Source organism: Eulemur rufifrons, chromosome 1, assembly GCF_041146395.1.
Source record: "Eulemur rufifrons isolate Redbay chromosome 1, OSU_ERuf_1, whole genome shotgun sequence".
Taxonomy (NCBI): domain Eukaryota; kingdom Metazoa; phylum Chordata; class Mammalia; order Primates; family Lemuridae; genus Eulemur; species Eulemur rufifrons.
The window spans coordinates 40000568-40027579 of NC_090983.1; the positions used below are offsets into that span (position 1 = coordinate 40000568).

Genomic DNA, 27012 nt, shown 5'->3' on the forward strand with positions numbered 1-27012 from the left:
GGAGGGTATGTTTTTTTATAAAAAACTATCCTAATTATCAACATTAAGACCACTCAAGATATGTCTTTATCCATGTATTTTCTTTAATACAAGCTAATTTTAAGAGATACCAGATTATTACATTGGTAACATTTACAGTCCCTCCGTACTCTGGAATATGGTATGTTTATGAGCTTAGACATACAAGTCAATGTTATTTACGTAACCAAATTTGTTATTGCTTGTTACCAAAAAAAGAAAAAAAAGAAAGAAAGAAAAACATAGAAAGGTAAAATAAAGAAACTGGCGCTTATTTATCTTACCTATAAAATAGGGGCTTGCAGAAGGGGCTTTCCATTACTGTGTTGTCACTCACAGGAGCTCAGAGAACTTAGCCCTTAAACCCCACAGGTCACAGGTCAGGCATGTTTTAAGAAAAACTCACAGGTGAGTGGCCCCGTCCTCTCCGCAGCCCCGACCCCCGCGCCCAGAGCTGCGGCACGCTGCCGAGTGGCTCCAGGGCAGGCCGAGGCCCGGGACGCGCGGCGGGCGCGGGGGCCGGGGGCCGGGGGCCCGGGAGGGGCCGCGAGAGCGCCTCGGGAGCTCCCGGGCCTGGGCCGCCGCGGCGGGCTGAGGTGGGAGCGTCGGCCGGACTCCCCCCGCCCCGGGGAGGCGGGGCCGCCCCCTTTCCCGCGCTCGGGCCTCACCGCCCCCTCCGCCTCCTCCGAGACCGCGCGCCATTTCCGTTCCTCTCGGCCGAGCCAACCCCCACGGGCTTGGGTTTGGGTGGCACGGAGCTGAGCCCCGGGCGGGATGCGGCCGCGCCCGGGGCGGTGGTGGCTGCTGCTCTGGCTGCCGCCCCTGGCCACGCTGCCCGCGGGCGCCATGTGCAGGGAGGAGGCGGCGGCGGCGCTGTCAGGTAATGCGGACGCCCGGTGGCGGCGGCGGGCTCGCTCCCCTTCCTGGCTTCGGGGTCACCCCGCGGGTGCGGCCTGCTCCGGGGCAGGCCCCGCCGGCCCTCCCCGCCTTCTTGGGCTTCCCTAGCTCCTCTGCTGGCATTTGGATATTTTGTGATTTTTAGGACTAGAAGCAGCGGCACAATTCAGTCTGGCCCAATTCCCTCGTTTTACTGAAGCCGAAACTCAGATGTGTTTTGATTTGTCTAAGGTCCCACGCTTACTGGCACAGCCGACCCTAGTCTCCAGACTTTCGGTACAGGGCATCAGTTTATGTTGAAAACCTTGTTATTTCTCTGTCTAGCTATTCCTCTGGACTCAGTGGAGAAGTTAAGAGCTTCTTATTTAGAATCGGACCGAAATTCTCCTACCCCTGACTGACTGTTGTGACCCTGAGTGAGTAACATGACTGGTCTCAAGTGAGACGCAGACGGTGCAGCCTCACGGGACTGTTGTGGTGTTTAACGTGTGCATGATGCCTGGTTCATAGGAAACAAATGGTAGCTGCTCACGGGCTACCTGTGGAGTGTTCTCAAGATCCTGGCACACTGGAGAAGGATCTGGGAATGACAGGGAAGTCAGAAAACTGAGTTCTCACTCCAGAACTGGTACCAATGTAACTCGAGCTTAACATTTCTGTTTCATTTCTCCCCCCCTCCACCACCACCATAAAATCCTTTAAAAGATTTCCTGGATGCACTCTCCATCAATTGGCCACCCGTGATTGCAGAGGAGGCTGTCAAGTGTGTGATTTTAGCTGGGCATGGCCCTCCCTCCAATGAAATCAGGGTTCCTTGTCTAAAGATGAAGGAGAGAATGAATGTTGAGTAGGCGGGCATCAAATTCTGCCACAGCTGCAGGGAGTTGTATCTTGAGGAACAGTTCTGTATCAGTTTTCATTGAACAGACGTTTGTTGAGTGTTTACTATGTACTAGGCAGCGTTACAAGTGCTTTAACTGCATTATCTATCGTATTTAATACTCATAGAAGTCCTACAGGGGAACCTACCATTTATATACCCATTTTACAGATGAAGGAATAAAGGCGTAGGCAGTAAGAAATGTAACAAGTATATGTTGGTAAAAAAATAAAACATAAATCTGTGTAAGGAGGAGGGTTTCTGGGCATGGCAGCAGCTGGAAAATTAGACATAGCCCTAGATCAATACCGGGAACCTTGGATTCTAGTTCAGTCATTATGGTTAGACACAACTTGTGGTTTAACCTTGGTCCAGGCCCATAATCTTTATGGACCATAGTTTTCTCATCAGTAAAATGAGGATGTTTTATTGCTGAATAGTTTCCAATATTTTCCTCATCTTTTTTTTTTGTTTGTTTGCCTCAGTGAACCCAATGTTTTTCAAGTTTTTGTGTTGACCACATTTAGTGGTAATAGCTCACTTCTCTATTTTGTTAAAGATATCCATAAATGCTTCTTGGAGACATGCAGGATACCATTGAATGATGAAATTCTAGTTCACAGCTAAGAAACATGGCAATTTCTGTAGCCTTATAGAGGTGCTTGCAATTCCAAATAGGCTTTACAATACAGACTGTGAAGCATCCGGGATCCTGTGGTGTGCCAGTGCCACTGTTGGAAGCTCTGGATTAGACTAGGTCTGAGAACCATTGCTGCTCCAAAAGGCAGTGATTTTTATGAAGAACCCTGAGATGAAAGAGCTGGTGTTTCTATTCATTATATAAGGATCTTCCTTAATGTGAGATTAGATGATAATTGGATTCGGTGATATTAATACTTAAGGTCTCTTTCTAGTCTAAAATTTTGTCTTGAGTACACACACCCTTCTGTGGAATGGAAAATATCCAAACCAAGGCCAGCTTTCTGTCATCATATTTGGAGGAATGTCAGAGGCAGTTGACACAGGAGGGGCAGGTAGTTGTCTGGCTGAAAGAAGAAAAACTTCAAGCCAAGAGTTGCCCATAATTTGCAAACAGTGGGTGAGTTCCCTAGAAACCATGTCTTGCCCTGAGATGAAGTTCAGGCCCTGGAAATGGCTTCCCAGGCCTAAACTATAAGAATAGGTCATTTGAAACCACAGCTTTCAAATTCATCTGTTGGAGAAGAAAAATCTGTGCTTGAAGTTAAAATCAGATTTGAATATGCATTAGCATGTACTCGTTCCAGTTTCATTCTCGCATTCTTGGAGAAATTAAAATTGAGATTGATATTCAGATTAAAAAAATACTGGGATTAATAGAGAATAGTTACCACCTTTGTAACTTTGGTACCACTTGTTAACTCCTTTGAAAATGTGAATTTACAAAAAACACTAAGAAAAATCCTAACTCTATTTGAACTCTCCCCAATTAAGGTTTGTTGGAATCTTGCTTCTTATTTTTCCTGCTCTTCTCTCTCCCCTTCCTTGTCTCAAAAGAAAAGCAGCTATAGGTCAAACGGAGAATAAGTCTTATATTATTATTCTGTTATAGTTTTATCTGAAGATAGTTTTTTCCCACATCGGGGCCCTGTAAGGTTAAGTTTTCAGGAGGAACATTGTGCAATATTTTTATGCTGAGGTTAGGGTCTAAGACTTGAGAGGTGTTTGTGCTTTTTATTTTTGGCATGTTCCATAGGTAGGTTTAAGTACTACCTGCTCTTTTCTGAAGTTTTGAGTGAATATATTTCCTGTATTTATGACTAAACTCTTTAACTTAAATATATACTTACACATTTAGGAAAACTAATAAGTGACAAAAAGTACTACAAAAGGAGATATTTTAAATTGAATTTATTAATTCAAGTAGGTGATATGCAGCTCTCCCTTTTTATTTATAAGATATGTAATCCTAAAATTAGATTAATTGAATATTTATAAATTGGGTGGTATTTAAGTGAACTAAGGGATCTATTTCATTGGTTAAGGTAACCTTGACTTGAATCTTTAATGTAAATAATTAATGCCTCATGTACTTGTTTTAGTGCTTTGAGCATACTGTCCAGAAATAGACTGTTCTGCAGAAGTCAGATAAGTTGAAAGGATCAAGAGAGCCTGACGAGGACTGCAGGGCGTTAAGGGAGGCAATGCTCAGTCCAGGGCTTAGAGACCAGCTAATTGTAGTAAGCTTCAGGGCTTAATCAGGGATGGAGTCCAAATAAGCAGTCAAACTGGTTATGTTTTCTATTTCTTACCCTCAGTTGGATATAAGGAGATGGAAACTTAACAGTAGAATGTCTAGAAGAAGATTGCTAAGAGGAAGAGAGTCCTAGGAAAGACATAACCTTTATAATCAATCTAAGATTAAAAGATTTGGTCTCTCTAGGAAGGCAGTGAGCCGGCCACAAAAGCAATCTTGTCACATGTCACTGCCTTATACCTAGTCCATTTAGCCCATGGCTTAAGGTTCACATGAACTCATTTGGAGCTAGGCTTGTGGCTCGTGACTTCTTGTGGCTGGTCCCTTAGGTAGGAATTCTTTTTTTAAGGAGTTCTTGTGTGGGTTGATTGGGATACATTCCCCTCAGGAGAGAGGTGATAAGAACAAAGTGCAATCAGAGAACACCACAAAATGCTGACTGCTTGTCTGTGTCATCCCATGTATTGTGTAATTGCACATCAGCTTCACCTCAAAAGCCAGAGGCCACTCTGGAGAATTCCAAGGGAAACACTTTGCAACATGCTTTTAGTAGCATGTCTATAGGTACCAACAGTCAGGACAACCTACCTCCATCTGCGCTTTCCTTAATCTGGTTGAAGACTGGGGAAATTCAGAACAAGTTCATTTCTTCTAACTGGGAGGTCCCTTGCACAGAATACCCTGATGTGTGGTATGTGAGTCAAACAAAAACAAGCTTATTGTCACTTCTTGCTTCCCCCTGCCCTCCTCTGTCGGCGAGAAGATGGTCTCTAGTCCAGGGGATATTAAGGGTTACAGTGCTCAACTCTCTAATTAAGGGTACATTGATGATAGGGTAGAGTAAGGGGAGGTGTAGCCTGTGCCTTCCAGAATGGCCCTCATGTTGTGTGGGTTCTGAAGATGGTATGGCAACAGCACAGGCTGCAGAGGGTGTCCTATTTCATCAGGTGGTTTCAAGGGGAGTGCACTCCCTTTTATGGTGCTGACTGGCCCTGGCTAGGCTCTTGCAAAGATTGGGCTTTCACTGGCTAGGCCATACACGCCCAAATAACCCACTGATCCTCTCAAATTACAAGCCACACACAAAAGGCAAATATTTAAGTGCGGGGGGTTACAGCAATGAACATGCAATGTCCCTGACTTCATGCGGAGACAGTATAAGCTAACAAATACATATGTAATAAGAAGAAGGAAGAAAGCAGAGTAAGAAGAAGGCAGGTGAAAGTGATTGGGGTGTGCTGGTTTAGACAGTGGGGTCAAAGAAGGGCTTCCTGAGAAGGAGACATTTGAGCAAACACATCAGTTGTTGGAAGGCACAGGCCCTGCCAAGATCTGGGGGAAGAAGGTTGCAGGCTGAGGAAACTTGAGATAGCTGTGTGTCGGCAACTTGAGGACAGGAGAGTCAGTGAGGCTGGAGCAGCCAAGTGGGAGGGAAGGTGGAGGAGGGAAGGTCACAGAGGCACTCACGTCCTTGGAAGGGAGGGGGATTTTATTATGGTGTGATAGGAAGTCATTGGACGGTTTCAAGCAGGTAAATATGTGCTCTGATGGATGTTTTTAAAAAGATCTGTATGATGATTGGAGAATAGATTGTGGAGGGAATTGTGGGGCAATTTTGGAAGCAGGGAGACCAGCTAGAAGGCTGTTACAGTCATCCAAGTGCAACATGAATGTGGCTTGGGTAACAGAAGCAATTACTCCTAAATTCAAATTACAGTGTTATACTGTACTTAAATTGCATCATCTTGCTCTTGAGAGCAACAGGTATTAATGATTTAGGAGACAGACTTAGGACCAAATGGAAAAAGCCTCATTTGAAGGTAGCATTTGTTTGTAAATCTCAGGCCCCACAAAGAGGATATTTTCTCAGATCACTACTGTTCTGTGGGAGTTGATTTAGTCTTTGATGTAGCGGAGATCACTAGGAGTTGCAGGAGGGACCCTGGAGGCACTCATGAGAAAAGTCTTCTGAACATTGAGCACATGTGTGGTGAAGAAAGAACTGTCTGGAGGTAAACATTCTTGTAATAGTCTGGAGCTTCTGGGACTGTGTACCTGAGACCTTATCATCCTCTTCACCTCCCCTGCCAGAATGCACTCCCTTTCCAAGCATAGGTGGGAATTCCTCCCTCTCAGTGAGGACTTCCAGTATAAAGTTCTTACCTGTAGCCTTAGTTCCTGCTCAGAGACTCCCGTGGGAGGATGTGCAGAGGCAGAACATGGGATACGGGAAGGCGAGTCCAGAGACCAGATCTCACCTCAGCTGCTCACTAACTGGGGGCGTTTAGTGTTTTCTCATCGTCGTTGCTCAAGTTCTTCCAGGTTCTACACTGCCTTCCTGACATACATCCTGTCTACAGTAGCTGCCAGCCCTTTGACATCCAGGGGCTAACATTTCCTTGTGCTGCTCTTGGCCAGGAGTCATTTCCGTCTCAGATATACCCAAGAACACGCCTCGGCATTGGTTGCTTTGTGTGTTTATAGCACTGGTTCTGCATACTCCTTTGCATAGACAGACCATGCAGCAGCACATTTTTAATTTTTAGTATCTTGCATTTAACAAAAAACCTCTAGAGCTTTCTTCTCATGCTTTTTTGAAACCTGGCTGTTAACCTGGATTCTTATGTTTGCATTTCAAATTCTTAAACTCTGCAAATTTGTTGATATATTTAAAAACATATGCATTGCATCACAGTGTAAAGAGTGAAGATGAAATGATTTGGCTGTCACAATGAAATACGCTAGGTCCTCACATAACTTTCCTGCTTGGTGTAGCCACCTGAGAACCCTGACTTTTATCCAGTTGTGGTTCAGGAGGTGGTGGGCATTACTAGCATCCTTTTCCCAAGTCTGTCTGCACTTTTCTCCAATTTAGCACTAAGTATATTTCAAGCCAGGACAGGGACCTATCTGAGCTTATTCAATATTCCCTAACTGGATGTAATTGTTGACTAGTTATTACTGGTTACCCAGTTCTTCCCCAGCTTTGGTGTAGCACTTGTTCTAGCTTCATTTCAGGTTTTTCTGGAGAAAACAGCTGACCACACTTTTCTTAGAGGAGTCGGGGATTGAGTATAAGGCCCATTTCTGTGTATAGTCATAAGTGTTCCTTGTTCCTGTTTCCTATTTGACAGATGTGATGGTGACACCTCATCTTGGATTCAGAATAATTTATGACTTTCATCTCACTTCATTTCAAATTCAAATACAGCAGTAGCCACAGAAGAAAATGAACCCTAATTTTCTTGTGGCATTTACATTGAACCTCTGTAATATAGCACTTCTCTCTCTCAATTGTGTTGTGTTGTATTGTATTCTATATTTAATTATACATCACACACACACACACACACACACACACGTATCTACATTTGTCTCTAGCCAGATTTCTCCTGTGCTGCAGACCTGTCCATCTTCATGTAGTCCTACCAGCGAAAACTCAGTATGTCCAAAATTGAACTCATCCCTTTTCCCTGCACAAACTTGCTGCTTCTCCAGTATTTCTTAGCCAAGTGAAGGGCCTCACTATCTCTTCAGTCACCAGGAACTTCACATCATTTTCTTGTTCTCCTTCATCAAACAAATCTCCAAAGTCTGTTGATTTCACTTCCTAAGTGCTCTTAGTCTGTTTTTTTTTTTCCCTCCTCTCTTAGTCCTTTTCTTGCTTAGATTGCTTCAGTAGCCTCCTTTGTGGTTCTTCTGGCTTCAGTCTTCTTGTCTAATATTCCACACTGCTAATAGAATGTGTTTTCCAAAATACAAATATGTTCCTGTCACTTCCTTATTGAGCTGGTCATTCCCTGGTTGTTCCTGCAGATCCATGCTGAGCCCTTCTCTGCCCTGCTCAGTGCCTGGAAGCTGATCTCTATGGACTGTACCGTCTGGGCTTCTTTGTCCTCTTGTCTTCCTGTCAGGTTTGGTCAATTCAAGGCACTGACGCGAGGGCAGGAGAGACGGGTTGTGGTGCCCTCACTCCACCATTCCATGGAAGCTCTGGCAGTGACTGCATTCCATGAGACAGCTGTCCCTTCAGCTTCAATGGCTCCAGTAGCATAGGGTCCTCCCCTTGCCATTTCAGAACTAGGCTGTTAAAAGCTTCCTGCTGTTGTTGATGCCTGGGAACGTCACAGTACCTTGTTGTTAGCACCTTAACCCTGTCCACATCTTTACTGAACTCTTTTCAGTTAAACCCTTTTGAGTGTCAGTAGTTTCTTGCTGAGACTCTGATACTTAACCTAAAATCCTTTGGTGCTTTGCTTTCAGGATGAAGTTCACATTCCTTAGTGTACTGGTAACCACGATTGACCTCTCCAGCTGCAGGTGGTTTATTCCTATACTCTATCCTTGTTCCCTCATCAGTATAATAATCAGATATCACGAAACTGAGCTACTTTCATGATTTCTCTCATCTTCTTCATCTTCTCTCATCTGTATACACTTGCTATACACCCCCTGTCCCCATGCCCCGCCTCCTGACTTCTGTCTTAGTTACCGTTTAGTCTTCCACTCGTGTTTCATCTTTCCTGGGAAGCTGCCCTTAATTCTTGCCCTCTACTCCAGGACTGAAGCAGTGCTTGTCCTCTGCTCTTACAGTGCCCTCCATATGTCATAGCAGTATTAACACTGGCCTGTAGTATTTTCTGTCTCCTGCTAGGTTGCAAAGACTGAAGGACTATAATTACCATGTAGAAGAATTTATGGGTCACAGAATGTTAAAACTGCTACCTTTATCTCCGTGTGTGGTGGGGGGAAAAGATGCTGGGCAATTAAAGATTTAGAAAATATATTTCCTTTTCTGTCTTTCAGGTCAAAGATGTAAAGCTTTGAAGGAAATGGATTTAATTAAAACTTCTCAGTCAGACTGTTACTGCCTCAATCAAAATTCCCAAATGAAGTGGAAATACATGTGGTCAACTGTGCAGGTAAAGACCTACTTTTAAATCATGTCATAAGAACACAGAATTAAAATGTACCATTTTGAGAATAGAAAGTACTTTTTGTGTGACATATAGCTGTGAATCAGTATGAAAGCTGTCTTGGGGTTCAAGGGAAGGGCAATGTGACAGGGGACATTAGTTACTCCATTAATTACTCTGTTTGAGGTTGCTGTGAGCTAGGCTGACGCCACAGCACTCTAGCCAGGGTGACAGAGCGGTACTCTGCCTCAAAAAAAAAAAAAAAATTACTCCATACTCTTCATCAGCTCCTCCCGACACCACTCCAAATGAATATACCATCTAAATGAATACAGGCCGGGCGCGGTGGCTCACGCCTGTAATCCTAGCACTCTGGGAGGCTGAGGCGGGTGGATCGCTCAAGGTCAGGAGTTCGAGACCAGCCTGAGCAAGAGTGAGACCCCGTCTCTACTAAAAATAGAAAGAAATTATCTGGCCAACTAAAATATATATAGAAAAAATTAGCCGGGCATTGTGGCTCATGCCTGTAGTCCCAGCTACTCGGGAGGCTGAGGCAGTAGGATCGCTTAAGCCCAGGAGTTTGAGGTTGCTGTGAGCTAGGCTGACGCCACGGCACTCACTCTAGTCCCGGCAACAAAGCGAGACTCTGTCTCAAAAAAATAAATAAATAAATAAAAAATAAATGAATACGGTGTGCTTGCTATTCAGACACATCTCAAGATAACACCCACCCTTTCCAAAATTGCTATCCCAAGCCTCTCTACATAGAAAATCTGGAGTAACCTCTGATCCCAAATATGGCCAAGATAGCAGTTGCTCTCGATTGCCTAGTACTTTCCTTCAGTCAACATTTAACAAATATTTATTGAGTACCTATTAAGTGCCAAGAATTATTTCTAGGCTCCTAAAATACACTGGTGAACAAAACAGATCCTGGTTGTTTTGTGAAAATCCTGGGACAGTGTAGAAAAACCACCCCCCAAACTGAGAGAGAACCGAGAAACCAAAGAATGACTCAAACAAGGCCAGCTTGATGAGTTAGATGAGTTTAATTAGAGATTTCTTTCTAGAGCACTTGCTCCTGTGCAGTACAGGAATTTCTTCCACAGGAGCTTTCTTGCCTGCAAAATCTGCATCTGCCCACCCTGTGATATTGCCTTAAATCCCTTCCCAATGGGTAATACAAAGTTTTTATATGATATCTTTGCTTGTTCACAGTGAAACATATCATGCAGGTACAGTACCACATCATGCGCTGTCATGCAACCCATGTTATTTATGTTAATGATATTATAATTTTTCACTAGATGGTGATTTTAAGTATTACAGTTAGCTAAACGTCACTATAGGACAGCCAAAGCAGCTCTAAATCAGTCAGGGCTGGTTTGAGCTGGCCACTTCAAGACAAGAAAGTGCTGAGACACTCAAGTAAGTGCTGGGCACCTTTCTTGGGCCCAGTAGTTATCTTGGTACCTGTTTCATCTATTTTGTAACAACTTTGCTGAGCACTCCAGGCTAGCACAGCACAGTGTTTTGTTATGTAATGGGAAACCCACATTTTTCCTTCACCTGTCCATGTGGATATTTACATTTTCAGGGATGGGGAACAGTAAACAACAAATGTAATAGAGAAGAAAGCGCTGAAACTAGTAAACACTATGAAAAAAAAATGTAGAGGAAGATAAGTAGGATGAAGGGAGTGGGGGCCAATCACTGTATTTAAAAGAGTGGTCAAGGTAGTTCTCCTTGAGAAGGTAACATTTGAGAAAGATTTCAGTGAAGTGAATGAGTGCCCCAAGGGGGTATCTGGGGAAAGAGTTTTCCAGGCTGAGGGAATAGCTTGAACATTGTATCAGGGGCACATGATGTTGATTGGTACCATGACTGATAATATGCACCACTTTGATCACAAGGTAAAGGTGGCATCTGTCAGGTTCTTCCACGATAAAATTACTATTTTCCCTCTTTAATGAATGAGTATTTTGAGGAGATAATTTAAGACTATGTAGATATCCTATTCCTCATCAGACTTTCACCCCCTAGTTTTATTATCCATTGGTGATGCTTGTCTGAATCAATTAGCGTGACAATGTTTATTAAATAGTGATTTTCTAACCATTATTCCTTTTACATTCATTGGTATTCTACGAGGAAGAGTTTTTCCTCCTCTTGTTTATTTATTTATTTATACCCATATAGTGTCATGAATTGTTAGTTCCTTCAGTAGACTACAATCCATTCCTCTCATTATTCATTTTGATACTCAAATTGTCCTAGATTTGGCTAGTAGGAGCCCCTTCAAACTAGCTTCTGTGTCCTTTTAATTCATGTCTGTCATTTTTGAGCTCTACTTTACTTTCAAACAAACAAGATGTTCCAGGCTCATTTGTAATTTTCTAGACCCAGCTCTTAAATCATACATTTTCCCAAGGAACATTCAGCATTAGGTACATTCATTGGTACTGGGATATCATGGTCCTATGTGTATACACACACACACACACACACACTCATACACTGGCTCACACATCTGTATCTACCTTTTAAAACACATGAGTTCTGATATCTCTAATACACAGGGTTCATTCTAGTCTTCTAATTTCCATATTTGTAACTCCTTTTTCTGATAGTGAGAAACCTGTCCCATTGTCCTCAAATATATTTACTTATTTGCCTAATCCTAGAATATACTGAATATAGTTTCAGAATTGCTAAGTCACACCATTGTAAAAAGTAAACCTAATAACAGGAGTTCAGTATTTGTTTATAGTGTTTTTTATCTTGTGTGTGAGGGTATGTAGTCTAAATACTGTGCTCAAAAGTTACTTAGACTGGGCATGGTGGCTCACACCTGTAATCCTTGCACTTTTGGAGGCTGAGGCAGGAGGATTGCTTGAGCCCAGGAAGGAGTTCAAGGTTATAGTGAGCTATGATCATACCACTGTTCTCCATACAGCCTGGGCAACATAGGGAGACCCTATCTAAAGAAAAGTTACTTAGGTTAATTCATTCCTATCCACCCCCCTTTAGTATGGATATATTACTCATTCAAAATGTAGTTTGTTTTTATTTGTTTCCATTTCAGGAGTTTCCCCATCCTAGTTGATTTTATTATCATTATTTTTGAGTGCATACAATATTAATATTGCTTAAAAGTCAAAACTCTGCACAAAGGTACTCTCAGGGAAGTCTCACTCTCCTACTTCCCTTCTATTCATTCCTACCCAATCCTTGTAGGCAATTAGTCTGATTGGTTTTTGAAGTATCTTTCCTGTGTTTCTTTTTGCGGATGTAAGTAGTGATGCATATTTGTATAGATGATACCTAAAGCCATGAGACTAAGGAGTGAGTTCAGATGGATAAGAGAAAAGGACCAATGACTGAGCCTGAGTCAGTCTTATATTAAGAGGTCAAGGAGAAGGAAGGAGCCGGCAGAAGAGAGAGAGGAACAACAGTAAAGAAGAAGACATCTGAAAGCCCTGGGGAGAAATTGTGACAAGGAGAAAGGAAGTGCCAAATGCTGTGACTCAGGATTAATTGTTTAATATAGCAACATGGAGGCACCAGTAGCCTTGTGGGGTCACTGGCAGCCTGTTGGAGATGGAAGCCTGATTGAAGTGTGTTAAAGAAAGAATGGGAGGAAAGGAACTGGAGACTGCAAGACAGGCAACTTTTTAAAGGAATTTTATTGCAATGAGAAGCAAAGAAATGGCAGGTAGCTGAAGGGGAACAGTGGAGTCCATAGAAGGTTGTTTTTTTCTTTTTAAATGGGAAAAAATATCATCATGTCATATGCTGATAGGAATGATCTGGTAGAGAAGGAAGAAGTGCTGGTGGGATGTCCTTGAGTAGGCAAAGGTGGATCCAGTGGACAAGTCTGGGCCTTTCCTTTAATAGAACATGTAAATTTCTTTGGCAGACATTTCCTCCTCACAGGCAGGAAGCAGAGCATGTGCCTGCAGATGCTAACAGATAGGTGGATGTGGGGATAGGAGCTGGTGGACTTTCACTTCTGAGTTCTTCCATTTTCAGTGAAGTAGGAAGGATCAACAGCTGGGAATGAGGATGGGGAGGAGGTGTTGGAATATGGAGGAAGGAGAAGTTGTGAAATCATTTGTTGATTTCAGCAAAAATTGAAGAATCAATAATAAGAATGTGTCGTATGAGTGACTGTAGCTTTTAGGTCCCTTTTCATGTTCGCAGTCATGGATTTGAAAAGAGACCACTGTGCATTTCTCCAGCACATTTGGTGGTGCAGATGCAAGAGTGGAATAGGTGAAGAGTTGGATTTTGCAAGTGAGTATGACAAAGCAAGAGGGGTGCAGAGGATTCAAGGGTACATGCCAGGGAATGGTGTATAATAATAGATCATGGGATTTAACTGGGTAAGAAGGGACTAGGTGAGGAGCAGGGGAAGAATGTTCAGATCCTTGGTGAGGTTGGAGTGCTAGAGGGGGCACACTGGAAAGATAGAACGTGGCAATCACCCAGTGGGTTGCATTAAGCACTGTGTATGGAGGGCTGCAGTCTGGTACTGACAAGATCCATGTTGTGGCCACGGGAGGGATTAGCTGAAGTGGGATGGAAGAAAAAGCATAAGAGGAAAGGAGTTCCAGGAACTGAGAAGCCAAGGTACTAGAAGGAGTTTTGATTGTGTATATTGAAATCCCCAAGAAGAATGACAGGAAGTATTAATAGTATTGGAGAGAGGGCAACAATGAGCTGGAAGCCAAAGTCAAAGAGAAATGAGGGAGTTGGTAGGTAGTGAGTGATAAAACTTGATGCCTGAGATTCAAAGCTGGTACACTCACTTCTTTTTACAGGCTTGCCCTACTCTTGGACAAAGAAGAGAAATAGAGAGACAAACTAAGGCAGCGGGGGAATTGTCACTTAATGACCACTGGGTTGTCACCATCTGCTTGTAGCTAGTGCTTTGTTGTGCAATTTGAATAGGACCTGAGGTTGGGCTCTCTGCAGGCAGGCGAGGTGAGAGAACCCTGAATTACATATGCTTAGCTGACCGGAGAAAGGAAGTGCTTTTTCTGAGTCACAGTAGAAAATGGTGGAGATATAAACCCTATTTTTATTATGTTTATAACCAAATAGTTCGCTACCCATGACAGGTATACCTTGGAGATCTTGTGGATTTGGTTAAAGACCACTGCAGTACAGTGAATATTGCAATAAAGTGAGTCACACAAATTTTTAGGTTTCTCAGTGCATATAAAAGTTATGTTTACATTGTACTGTAGTCTATTAATTGTGCAATAGCATTATGTCTAAAAAAAAGTACATACCTTAATTTTAAAAATACTTCATTTCCAAAAAAATTCTGATGCCAGAGACACAAAGTGAGCACATGCCGTTAGAAAAATGGCACTAATAGACTTACTTGGTCTATTGGCAAGGGTTAGATATGTAGGGTTGCCACGAACCTTCAATCTGTAAAAGACACAGCATCTGCAAAGCACAATAAAGCAGCATGCAATAAAACTAGATATGCCTGTACTTTTTATGTCATCCTTTTTAATATGTCTCTTGGACACAATAACTTGCTAGAAGAAGGAGTTAAATCAACCACAACTTGATGGAAGAAGCCTTCACTTCCTTTTTTTTTTCCTCAGTCCTCTAGCTGAAAGAAACCTTCACTTTCAAAAGTGTCTGTGGTCCAGTGTGTGTCTGGACTAAACATAGATGTCAGGTCAGCCCCTAGGATCAAAACACTACCGTGCACATTCTTTACTCAGCCAATCTGGGGTTCCTTTTACTTCTCTGCACATGTTTTTAAGAAGTTTTTACTCTGTGTTTATGGATTTGTTTGTTCTTGTTTTTTAGGTGAAAATTACCAGTCCAGGCCTGCTCAGTATTATATATATAACAGAAAGGTATAATTGCCAGTATCCGGAAACCATTCTATCTTTTATCAAATGTGTGATGAATAACTTCTGGACACCAAAGGAGTCTAATGAAATAACTATAATAATCAATCCTTATGGGGAGACTATATGCTTCTCTGTGGAGCATGTCAAGAAGATATTTAGCTATACAATAAGCGTGACTCGAAATAGTAAGTCTGTTTTTATTATACTTTCTGGATTCAGTTTTTCTGGAGTAATATTTCAATAAATTGACTTTTTTTCTTCATTCACTAACACTACATTGACACAAAATGTTTGTTGCATGTCTTTTTTACTCCAGTCGTGGATTTCAAACTCTTCCTTGTGTTTGTGGCAGGCATTTTCCTTTTCTTTTATGCAAAGACCCTGAGTCAGTAAGTATTCACTTTTACTTTTACATTCTATACCTAAAAACAGGTGTAGGTCATTTTTTGAATGTATGCTCAATATTTTCACACTACTATGTGGTTGTAGTTCTTGTTTTAGGTTTTGTAAACAATAGATCTGAAAATAGAGCTTGAAAGACCTTTAAAAAACATTAAGTTTTTTGCATAGCATGATATGTATATGTTACAAAGTGCTTTCACATATTTTATTTTATGCATTAATATCTTATTTTCTTAGATCCTCATAACAACTACATGAGCTCTGTATTACTGTTCTGACTTTATAGATGAGAAAACCAACATCCATCATCACACAACTAGTTCTCGTCAGGGTGGAGATTTATACTCAGGTTTTCTGGTACCAGATTCCTTGCTCTCTATTCCATTAGAGCTGCCTCCTACATTTGTGGAGGCAGAAGGTTGAATATAACAAATATCTGACTCTTGGATAAACATATTATTCTGATATTTTGTTTCTTACAGTTTCTCTTATGAAAAAGGAATCTCTTTTGAATATCTTGCTGATGCTAGTCAGTACCCAACATTGGTCAACTATTCTTAACATTGTTCATTTTGAGCTTTTCCTTATAGTTTTATCAACTGTGTTTAATGTCATCCATGAGCTTTACAAAGCAGAAGATACATACGTAGCATGAAGGGTAAAGCCTGGACTCAGAGATGCTGGGCTATAATCCTGAATCCTCCGGTTAGCACATACTGACTTGGAGAAGGTCTTTTAACTTCTTGGTGCCTTAGTTTCCTCCTCTGTATAACTTGGACATGGATAGCTGTTCCTAGGCTGATGTGAATGCGTGTAAAACTCTCAGACAGGTGCCTGCTGCATGATAGATACTCAATAATTATTGTCACATCAGATTCTGAATATAGAAGATAACTCAAGACATTTCCTTTTTAGTTAGTGGCCAGCTATTTACTATAAATTTCAAGTACCAATTTCATTTTTTAAAATTATAAGATACAATTAGAGCTGCCATCTGAGTTTTTCTTTCTCGGTGTTCTTTATGGCTACTGTTGACAGGTTAAACGGTTTTCATACTGAAAGTACTTCTTGGCATTTAAATGACTTTTATCTCCTTGTCTTAACAGAAACTCTATTTTCTATTACGCTTCGGGGACCATGCTAGGTCTTCTAATGACATTAGTCTTTGTCCTGCTGTTGGTGAAAAGATATATTCCAAAGGTAGGTATACTATGTGCAAATGAATAAAAAATGGAAACCATGATCTCATAGACATGAAAAACTAATAAAATAATACCCTGAACTTAGTTGAGGATAAATAAATACTAATTCATCATGGTAATATTGCAGCTATTCTAATTAGGGCTTGCAACACTAGCACTATTTTAAGATAAACTTATTCTTTATAACAGTGTTTCTCCAACTTTAATATCCATGCAAGCCACCTGGGAATCTTGTTGAAACGCAGGTTCTGATTCAGCAGTCTGCAGGAGGGCCTGAGAGTTCACCATCCCAGTAAGCTCCCACGTGATGCTGATGCTGCTATTTCACGGACCATACCCTGAGTGGGAAGACTGTAGAGAGTATCTTAAACTGACCTGAATTCACTTTGACGTAGAAGTTTCTAATACAAAGGGTTTGTTTGCTTCTATTTTTTATGAGAGTGAATGAACCAAAAAAAAAATGTGTCATTTATTTTCTTCCACAAACAGTATAGCACCTTTTGGGCTCTAATGGTTGGTTGTTGGTTTGCTTCAGTGTATGTTTTGTGCCAGTTGATGGAAGAGCTGAAGCGGCTGTGGTATGAAAACAGAATATATATATTAGGTAGGTAAATGTAAAAAAAAGTTCTATTATTGATAAAACTGAAAAGTACAACTAGAGGTCCTCTTTTGACAGATATTTCTCTCTAACATCTAAATTTTCTTTTTGAACTAAGGAGAGGTACTATTGAAAGTAATATTTTATTTTATTCCCATAGTTGGTGATTTCAGTTCATTTAGATCTCATTTTGTATGATTCCCCTATGACATTCTTCTTTGTTTTCTACGCTAATGATCAAAAGAGCAAAAAGAAGTATTTGTCCCTTTTGACTACACATGCTTCTGAATTGTGGTTAAGCTCTAACGACAACTAACTTATAATGTAAAAGTTTCTCTAAAATGTGACTCTTTATTTCTTTCTGTTAATGTTTTCAGTTGGAAAAGTGAGAAATCCTAACTATATATGACTAATGAAAATTTGGCTTTTCAAAAACAGAGAAGCTAAGAAACTATTGACTTTCCTTGTTTTATGTTTAAAAAAGTATTTCTTATTGTTTGTTTTAATTAGGAAATAATGAAGAATAAGATCATTGATTTTTCTCCTCGTAGCACCATATTTTTTCATGTAAATCCACCTCCCCCCAAACAAAAGCAATTCCTTTTTATTTTACTTGAAAATTCTATGTTTTTAGATCATTTTTTTTTTTTGCTAAAGCATTTTTGAAGTAAATTGCAAATATCATGGTATGCTCTCCTAAATGTTTCACTATTCATCTCTGAAAAACAAGAGCATTTTTCTATATAATCAATTAACTATTAAATCTAAAAAAGTAATAATTACATAAAATCATCTATTACCCAGGCCATGTTAAAATTTCTTAATCATCCTCAATGGCATGTATAAACTAGGATCTGGTCCAGAACCACATTTTGCATTTGTTTTGTCCTGTAAATCTCTTTTAATCCACAACAGTTCCTTTTTTCATCATAGAGATAGGCTGAAGAGACCAAGCTAGTTGTCCCATAGAATGTCCACTTTCTGGATTTATCTGATGACTCCTTTATGGTATAATTTAACATGTTCTTCACTCTCCTGTATTTCCTGTAAACTGAAAATTAGATCTTGAGATTTAGTTAGATACAAATTAAACATGTTTGTTGGAATACATAAGACGCAATGTGTTTCATCTTGGATCACAACTGGAAACAGAATATTTTATAGTCCTACCATTCGTAATGATGAGACTGAACACTGGATTCAGAGGGTGACTGCCTGATCCCTCCACCGTAAAATTCCATTTTGTTTTTATGACTAGGAGGTAAAAATAAAAAATAGTGTTTGTAGCAGACTGTGACATACAACTATGCTTATTCCTGACCAAAGCAACCGTGATACCATTTGCCTAGCTAAGACACTGGACTGAAAAACAGACATGCTTATATATCACAATAATTATTATATATTAATTCTGTAATATAATTATTACAGAAGTCAGCCTGGTGTCTCATATGGGAGGAATAACTGGCCCTATATGCATTTTTCAACCTTACTTCATTGGGAAAAGAAAACAAACATTAAGGTTTTCCAATGTGTTCTTTCCTGAAGTCAAGGCTCTGCCAGGTTTTTCACATAATTTTTCAATTTCAGATTTACATTATTTTACCTCTTCTGCTTTTCCAGGCTACGTTCTGATAGTTGGATTTTTCAGCTTTGCTGCCTGTTACAAACATGGGCCCCTTGTGGACGACAAGAGCAGATGTCTTCTGATGTGGACGCTGCGGCTCCTCTCCCTGGCCCTGGTCTATGCTGGTGTGGCTGTGCCTCAGTTTGCCTGTGTGGCCGTGATCCTCCTTGTGTCCTACAGGAGCCTGTGCTACCCGCTGAAAGCATTCGGTTATGTGAGGTGGTGCGTGTCATTTTTTTTCCTAGTCAATTTGACATTTTGAGCTGTGGTTTTATTTATTGCATTGGGGGATTTTTTGGACATGTCATATTTGATCTCATAATTACATTTAATCTGGAGATTTCACTCTGAGAAAGGGGAAAGGAGAGCTCTAAGTATCTGATCCCATCTCCATTCCTAGGCTCACCCAGAATTTACTAAAATCAGTGACAAAATTACTTGGGCTCTATGTGGGTTACCTAAAATTTCTACTTTTAGTTGACATTTCGTTTCATTAGAGCCAAGGACTGCTTTAGTGGAATTAGTTGTGCTTATGAGGTAAGAGCAAACAGAAATGAATCATAAATGAGTGAAAGGTCTTATTTATATTTAGGACCTTCTTTTCTCTTAGGTTTTAAGTTAAAGCTTAAGCCGTTTGAAGTACAGAAAGAAAGGTCAGGTAACCTCTATTATCACAGCTTTGTTACGTCTCTCTTCAGTCATTGAGTCTGAGCGCCTGTTTTTGTATCAGGTGCACAGATGGAGATGGTCCTTATCCTTGAGGTATACTTGCTGAGACATAGGCATACATTTCTGTCTCCTTTTAAGTGTTAAAATGAAAATGGAAGCTTGCCCAGGAACTAAGGGGGTATAGAAAAAGTTCAGGAAAACTTGTCTGGAAGATATATTACTAGGCAGAATCTTAAAGAATGAATCAAAATAACCAGATGGATAAATGTGGAGGGCCTTCCTGCCAGAGAGAAAGCCCCGTTTGGTACCATCATGTGGCCGGCAGTGCTTGATGCAGCAAGTGAGGTGCACATGGGGCGGACAGTGGAGGCATGGCAGGTCATGCTGAGGACCCTCGTCTGATCCTGTATGTGGTGGGGGTTAACATTATGCATTTTAGCTAGTGCTGTCTGACTGCTGCCTAGACAGGAGTTGTCAATCCAGATGCTCGGGGCCCAGGCAGATACTTGGTAAGTGATGCCAAGCAGGAGTGAGGTGGGGGGTGACTGGGAGGGCTGTGGGAAATTCTGCAGTGCAGCCTCATTGAAGAGGGGGCAGTGACCACTCAGCCTGGGCTGATTGTTGCCATGTGGGAATATAGGTCCTGCATTGTCAGATCTGCTGGTTTTCTAGCAAAATTGGAAATGGAAATTAGGATTAGAATGTAGATTCTTACGATTTTTAAATGATGGCAGCTAATCTAATTAAAAATAAAAATACATTCAACAATCAAAAATCAAATCAGACACTGTAAATACTCATTGGCTGGTGAGATGTGTCCCATCTGTCTTCTGGCAGAGAGTGGATGTAAGAGGGAGGCCCTATGGCAGGAGACCAGTTATCAGACATCACAGTGGTCCAGGTGAGAGATGATGAGGGCCTGGGGTGGGACAGTGAGTGAGACCAGGGCTGAAAGAGGGAGAGAATAAATGTTTGAGGCATAAAATTGTGAGGAAGGAGACTCAGATCTGGTGCCTGGGTGTGTGCCAGTATCACAGGGTTTTAAATGCACCAGGGGCAGGACAGAGGCTGCACAGAGGCTGAAAGGCAGGGCAGGGTTGGCGGGGTTGATGTTGACTGGTTCTGTCTTTGTGCCCCTTGCCTGAGGCAGACAATGACTAGGATTACCAGAGGTCTCTCTGTCAGGAGGAGGCTGGCCACTCCACATCCTCCAGGCCCCTGGCCCTTTGCCAGGCTTGTGGCCTAAAGAACCCAGCATAGAATTCCTCCTTCCTTCCCTTTAACCATCCAGCTGCCATGCCAAGAGCAAAGTGTGTTCTGCACAGTGATTCTTTTATGCACTTGCTGTGTGTTCTGTAATAATCAAAATGTGCTATAACTTCCTCAACTTTAAATTTTGCTAGTGAATAAATTATATGAAGAACTGGGGAATAAAACAGGAACTTGTAGGTTAGATAATAAACCAGAGAAATAATACCTTGATTTGGTACAGTACTTTCTAGTTTGTAAAGAGCTATTTATGCATATTTTAATAATATATGGTAGCTACTCTTTTGATTATCCTTATTGAAGACTTACTATAGCCCACTCACTGTGCTATAAGCACCTTACACAAAATATCTCAGCTAATCGGTACAGTGACCTCATGAGGTAGATTATTATTGCTTTCATTTTTTTCATATGAGCAAAGTGAGACTCAGAACCGTTAGGGAATTCCCCAAGTTCACACAGTGAGTAAACCTCCAAGCCAGGACTGTGTCTAGGTCTTCTGGCCCAGAGTCCAGGGTTTTCCCTCTAGAGAAACCATAACTATTCAGAAAAGGGAAAGGAAATAATGTCAGTACTTCCTTAATCTAGCTTGTCAACCATAAGATCTTCAAAAGATAATAGATTTTTTAGGTCTCAATCTTCAAGAAAATGCATGTTTTTAAAACCTCCTGGTAATTCTGATGCTCATTCAGATTTGGAAATTTCTGGTTAAATTAAATTTAAAACCACCAAAACATTTTGAAAGACTCATTGATAAATAAAACATAAATGTTTTTAAAACCTTATCATTATTGTTTTTATGAGATTCTTAGATTCCTAAATTTTTAGATTCCCACATTTTATGAGATTTAGGACTTTCCTGGTTCGAAAAAGAAAATTGCAATCATGAGCCCCTCAGTAAGTGGTGAAGGAAGAATTATAAATTACTGTATATAAAAGACTTTTATACAATATTTACTCTTTTTCTCTAGGATTAGTCAGAATCACCACCACTAGGTGGAAGTGATACCCCACAAATCCTCCCAGCTTCTTGGTCTAGACAGTAAGTCATGTGTGTTTTACTGGGTCTCCATAAAAGGACATCTCTAAAGCTTGCTTCTGTTAGTGCCCAAGAAAATCAGCAGGCCAAGCATAAAGAAGCCAGACTTTTAATTGTCTGATTGTGTGATTAGAAATCACCAAGGAAGAAAAATGCAATTAACATCTCTGTCAGAGATTGATTCCAAATGCCTTAGGACATTATTTATGATAGCCCAGAAAGTGGGGGAAAATGTACTATTCGGCCCACACTGTGTGTTCTCTATATTTCAGTCATGATAACAATAATGGAAAAGTACAGGTATGATATAAAGGAAGTTAAGTATTACTGTTACTGTCTAAGAAATGTATTTTTTAAGTCTTAAGGATTGAATTGGGCAGGAATGTAGCAACCAAATGCCAAATGTTTTAGGAAAATGAAGCAGTGGTTTACATCACGAAAGCTGGTGGTTACTTACCTTACGGAAGATGAATACAGGGAACAGGCTGACGCTGAAACCACCAGCGCTCTGGAGGAACTGCGCCAAGCCTGCCGCAGACCCGACTTCCCATCGTGGCTGGTGGTCTCCAAACTCCAGGCTCCTAGAAAGTAAGCCGCGCTCAGCCGCTCAGGCCATAGCTTGGGTTAGAATGATTTTGGAGATCGTATGATGGTTTGGTATAGGCACTTGAGCTTAAAAATAGATTACATCCCTAGATAACCGGTGATGCGGAAATTGTCAGAGGTTCTTTTTCTTCAGTACTATGACTTTGCACGGTAGAACTGCTAATGTTAGAATAAATATTGACCTGATGTTTTATAGGGAATGCCATAAAGATAACTTCCATTTGGGAATGGAAAGGTGGAATGGGATGTGTGACATGCTTCTCATTCTACTGGTGTGGAAAATCATTTCTAAAGTTCACCGAGAAAGACATGTCTGCCCCAACATCTTTCCCTGCTGCTTTCTCTTCCTCATTGCTTTATCCAAATAAGAATTCCCTCAAATTAAAGACTGAAGAGAGAAAGTATTTGACACTAAAATAATGAATAAATAATAAATCTAAACTAATAAAAGAATAGAAAAGAGAAGGAACTAAAAAGCAGTGGGTACATTTGGCTGCACTTGGTGCTTATAAGTCTGCCTACTTCTCTACTCTTTCCCTGAATAGTTATCTCTAGAAGGATCACATAAGCCATTCTCATTTTTACACCCACTGTGTAAATGCCATCTTCTATTGATACAAAGTCAGATTTAATTAAAGGGATAAGTAGCAAGGGAACATGTTATCTTCCAAATAAACCTTTCTGTGATAACATTAACTTTATTTAACCCCTCCCCCCAAAAAACTGATTAGATTTGCAGATTTTGTTCTTGGAGGAAGCCACTTGTCACCTGAAGAAATCAGTCTGCATGAAGAACAATATGGCCTTGGGGGTGTCTTCCTGGAAGAGCAGCTCTTTAACCTGAGGACTGACACTCTACCTGCAAGTTGACTTCATTGTGGACAAGGAAGTGGGTAAAGGGCAGGGATCCTATTAAAGTTGGGCAGAAATGTCTTTTCTAGTGAACAATGGCAAAAGCATTTGCTGTGGAGAAAAATAAGTCACGATGGAAAGGAAAACTAACCTATATTGAAAACAATTTATCATTCTTGGTGAATTCTGTTACTTTTGTACTGTAGGTGGGCACCAAGATTCTGTGACAGAGTCATTACCACTTTCCTTAAATGAAGACTTTCATTAGGAACAAGGGAATCCTGTTAAGGGGCCAGTAAACATGAACAGGTGCCTTGTCAACACCAGGAAACGAAATCGTCTCTTAATCCCCTGAACCTGTGTCATAAGACTCTGCATTACTCTTCCTATATTTCATCAATATAAGTGCTTGAGGACACCTGGAATATACTGGACCAGTGTTTTCTGAAGTGTAGTCCACAGTATACCACTGTGAGTCGGTAAGGGGATCCTAAGATTAACTAAATTGATACAAAGTTAAACAAATTTACTTCAGGACTTCTCAGTGCTTTTACTGATGCTAATGCACATTGTGAATCTCCTAAAGGGGAGAAGTTGTGTGCAGTGGTTTCTGACTTAATTTGACCACAGAACCCTTTTTCCATATCATTAATATTTCTTGGAACACATGTTTGGGAAATGCTAATGATGGTGGAATTGAGGTTTGAGAGGTTGAATAACTGGTGCAACACCACCAAGCTATTATATTTAGAGGCAGCACTGGTAGAACTCCAGCCTAGCGTGTCCTCTGACTCAGGTTGAAGAAGAGATCTCTAGATGCAAGCTGAGGAGCTGACTCCCTACAGCTTTGGGTCTCATGATGTTGGTGACTTATTTTTTATTTTTTAATAATGGCCAACTAGCCATTTAATAACTGTGATACAGAGAAACATTTTTTAAGATTATAAAGTTTTGATAAGATTTTTATATACATACGTCTTTTTTTGTATTTTGAAATTGAAGGTATTTAACCTCTTATGACATTTTGAGAGTTGATCCATTTTTAAATCCATTTTTAAAAATTGTTTAGCTATACATGTTTTCAACAATTTTTACAAAACAGATTTGTGATCTTTTTTACAGAGAGCAAATATTTTTTTCTTGATTCGTGATGTTAAACTCTGGAGTGAAATGAGGGACTAACTGAGCTGTGACCCTGAGGAGAGGAGGCCAAAACATAGATCTGAGGAAAGATTTGGACCTGGCAAAACAATTGAAGGGTTAAGAAGTTGCTAAATTGATTCTTTTTGACAGTCAAACTCAGGCTTTTTTGCTGTGATGGGATCATAAAGAATGAGGAATCCTAGCACTCTGAGCTGCCAATGTGGGAGGATCACTTGAGCTCAGGAGCTTGAGGTTGCAGTGAGCTGTGATGATGCCACTGCACTCTACCCAGGGTGACAGAGCAAGACTATGTCTCAAAAAAAAAAAAAAAAAAAACCAATGAGGAATCCACATTTACCAGAAGAGTTATGGGAGAGGGACATATAGAGATTTTATCACTGTTGCTGTCCTGAGCCAAAGTTAGTAAAGTTTTTCTATATTGTTAAATAAGAGCCTGGCCATTTGGAACTTTCTAGATTGAATTTCAAATGCTACTTCCTCTTGGAAGCTATATGTCATTGTTTTTGCCAGACATCTTTTAATATTTGGAACTTTGGGTTTTTTTGGTAAAATTCACTAAATTCAATCTGTGCCTTTACATAGACTTTCACTTAAAATCAAAGAACACATCTTTCATTCAGATTTATTATGATAACTATTTTACAAGTGTAAACAGAAGTTCTAACATCATTTATGTTATAGTTTAATCTGATTTTTATTGGTACTATATTATAAACATATCAGATGTATCCATGCTTGTGCTCACCAAATTCATCTGCAAAGAGGCAGTTTGTGTAGCACAAAACTCGTGTATGAGTAACACATGAACAGTCTGCTGGAGTAGCCGGGGACATCCCAATCAGGACAGCCACTGGGCTTTACTGAGCCAGGGTAAAGACGTGCTGCAGGTGGAAGTAAACAACTCCTCGTGGGCCAGCTAGCCAGTGTAACCATCACGATAAAAACAACTAAAGAGAGAAAAAGAACAACAGACTTCCACGACATTGTTTTTCATGTTTATTTTTAGAGGAAATCGTGGATTTGTCAGTTTCTGTCATGTGAGTACTGTGAGAAGCTGAATAATTAAAAGCATTACTTGTGATATTTTTGGTGTATTCATGTTGTTTTCATTTGATTCAGGGTAATCTTCATCAAGAAATCTGCAGATAACTCTTATAGAGATTTTTCCCTCCTTCCTCCCTTCCTTTTTCTCTTTCTCCCTCTTCTCCCTTTCCCTTCTCTCCCTCCTCCCTTTCTCGTTTTAAAGGCCGTTAAGCAGTTTAAAGGACCACTGAGTAAAACTGCTCTGCCCTTCACAGGTGGCTGAAAATTGGCTTTGTGCTTCACACTGCCATGGGTGTGCAATTGTAGAGCATAACAAAGCCCTTTGCTGTGTTATTGCTTATGCTAGGTGCCGACAAAAGCTTACTGTTGTTAGCAAGTTGGACTGTTTGACACCAAATGTGTGGGTGAGATTTAGTGCTGTAGGTCACCATGCTTAAACAATTGTATCATTCAAGTGTTATTTTTAAAAGACTTTAAAATACATTTTACATATCACAAAAAATGCTTTGTGAATTAGTTACATAGTTTGCCAATAATACTTAGGGCTGAATTATAGGGGAGTGTCCATCTGACATTTAGGACAATATTTGAATTTATGACTTTTTTTAAATTTGGAAATTTCAGAGATTTTAAGAGGGTTGGAATAGATGATGGATTACATCAATATATCTAAACATGTGGATGAATTAGGACCCTGAAATGATGTCAAGAAAAGAAATAGGATCTTGTATTATTCCATATGTGATTATTCCCCAGAGTTAGAGATGTACAATTGTATAAATTAGCTTTTTTGTCTAACTGAAAGCAGGGTCCTATGCACAGATAAGAAAATGGATATGGAATTTTGAAGAAGGCTGCAGTAGGACAGGTATTTTTAGTTGACCCAGGAGCAAGCTGCCATCTGAGAGACCTTACTGGGTGGCATGTCACTGATGAGTTAACCACTTGGATGTGACTCTTGGCTTATTGACTCAGAACACTGATTTTTGTTACTGTACCATAAGACAACCTGTCTCCCATTAGCTGTTTCATATAGTCAGTCAACAAAGTGATTCACAGCCAGAAATATAACTGGCAATAAGGATAAAAACACTTGAATTGATACAACCAGCAGATTCTCTCTCAGAAGACAGATTTAGGAGGGGTCAAATGCTTGGTGAACAGAAACAAAGGGAGTTTGTTATATAATTCACATGTTTAATATCATGAGGCCAAAGGGTCTAATGCAAACACCCCTTTCTTTATGCAGGCCCTGCCAACTTTTTCCTGTGACTGCTGTTTTTCCAGTCTATTCTTATTGATCAATATCCTACCCCCTTTGATGGGCATGTTTTTGCTCAGGTATATTAAAATCTTCCATCTTTCTCTGGCCTGGGAGTCAAGTTGTCCTTTAAGGTAACTTTGCATATTTTTGTTCTGATGCCTGAATGTGATACCTTAATAGGTCACCAGAGATTTGGGATGAGTATCATGTATTTACTAGGATAACTCTTGGAAGACACATTCAGTGAGATAGCTGCTTTTTTGTTTATTCTTTAAATAATTTGAGGGATCTATTTTTTAGATTTGGTCTATTTTCCAAAAAAAGGCAGTGATCAAAGGAGAAAGGGAGAGAGTACCAACATTTATTAGAGATCCATCAGGCACTATACTAAGCACCTCTTGTGCCTCTTCATTTGAAGCTCATAACCAGTTTGTGACATGTTTTATT

At 40.4% G+C, this 27012-nt stretch overlaps 1 protein-coding gene across 1 annotated transcript; it reads left to right on the plus strand.

The window, feature by feature from the left end:
• The first annotated feature begins 792 nt into the window (after positions 1–792).
• Positions 793–23990, plus strand: NEMP2 (nuclear envelope integral membrane protein 2). Its single transcript, XM_069469281.1, has 9 exons — positions 793–898; positions 8838–8953; positions 14783–15014; positions 15146–15218; positions 16338–16431; positions 16923–17037; positions 18655–18880; positions 22047–22223; positions 22973–23990. The coding sequence occupies exons 1-9, from the start codon at positions 793–795 to the stop codon at positions 23109–23111; spliced, it is 1278 nt and encodes a 425-aa protein (XP_069325382.1). The 3' UTR covers positions 23112–23990.
• The last annotated feature ends 3022 nt before the right edge of the window (positions 23991–27012 follow it).

Bases quoted from the DNA above. Each gene is read 5' to 3' on its own strand.
- NEMP2 (XM_069469281.1), top strand. From the start codon at position 793: ATGCGGCCGCGCCCGGGGCGGTGGTGGCTGCTGCTCTGGCTGCCGCCC. The intron at 15,219-16,337 runs GTAAGTATTCAC...TTGTCTTAACAG, and splicing joins TATGCAAAGACCCTGAGTCA to AAACTCTATTTTCTATTACG. The intron at 22,224-22,972 runs GTAAGCCGCGCT...AAAACTGATTAG, and splicing joins AAACTCCAGGCTCCTAGAAA to ATTTGCAGATTTTGTTCTTG.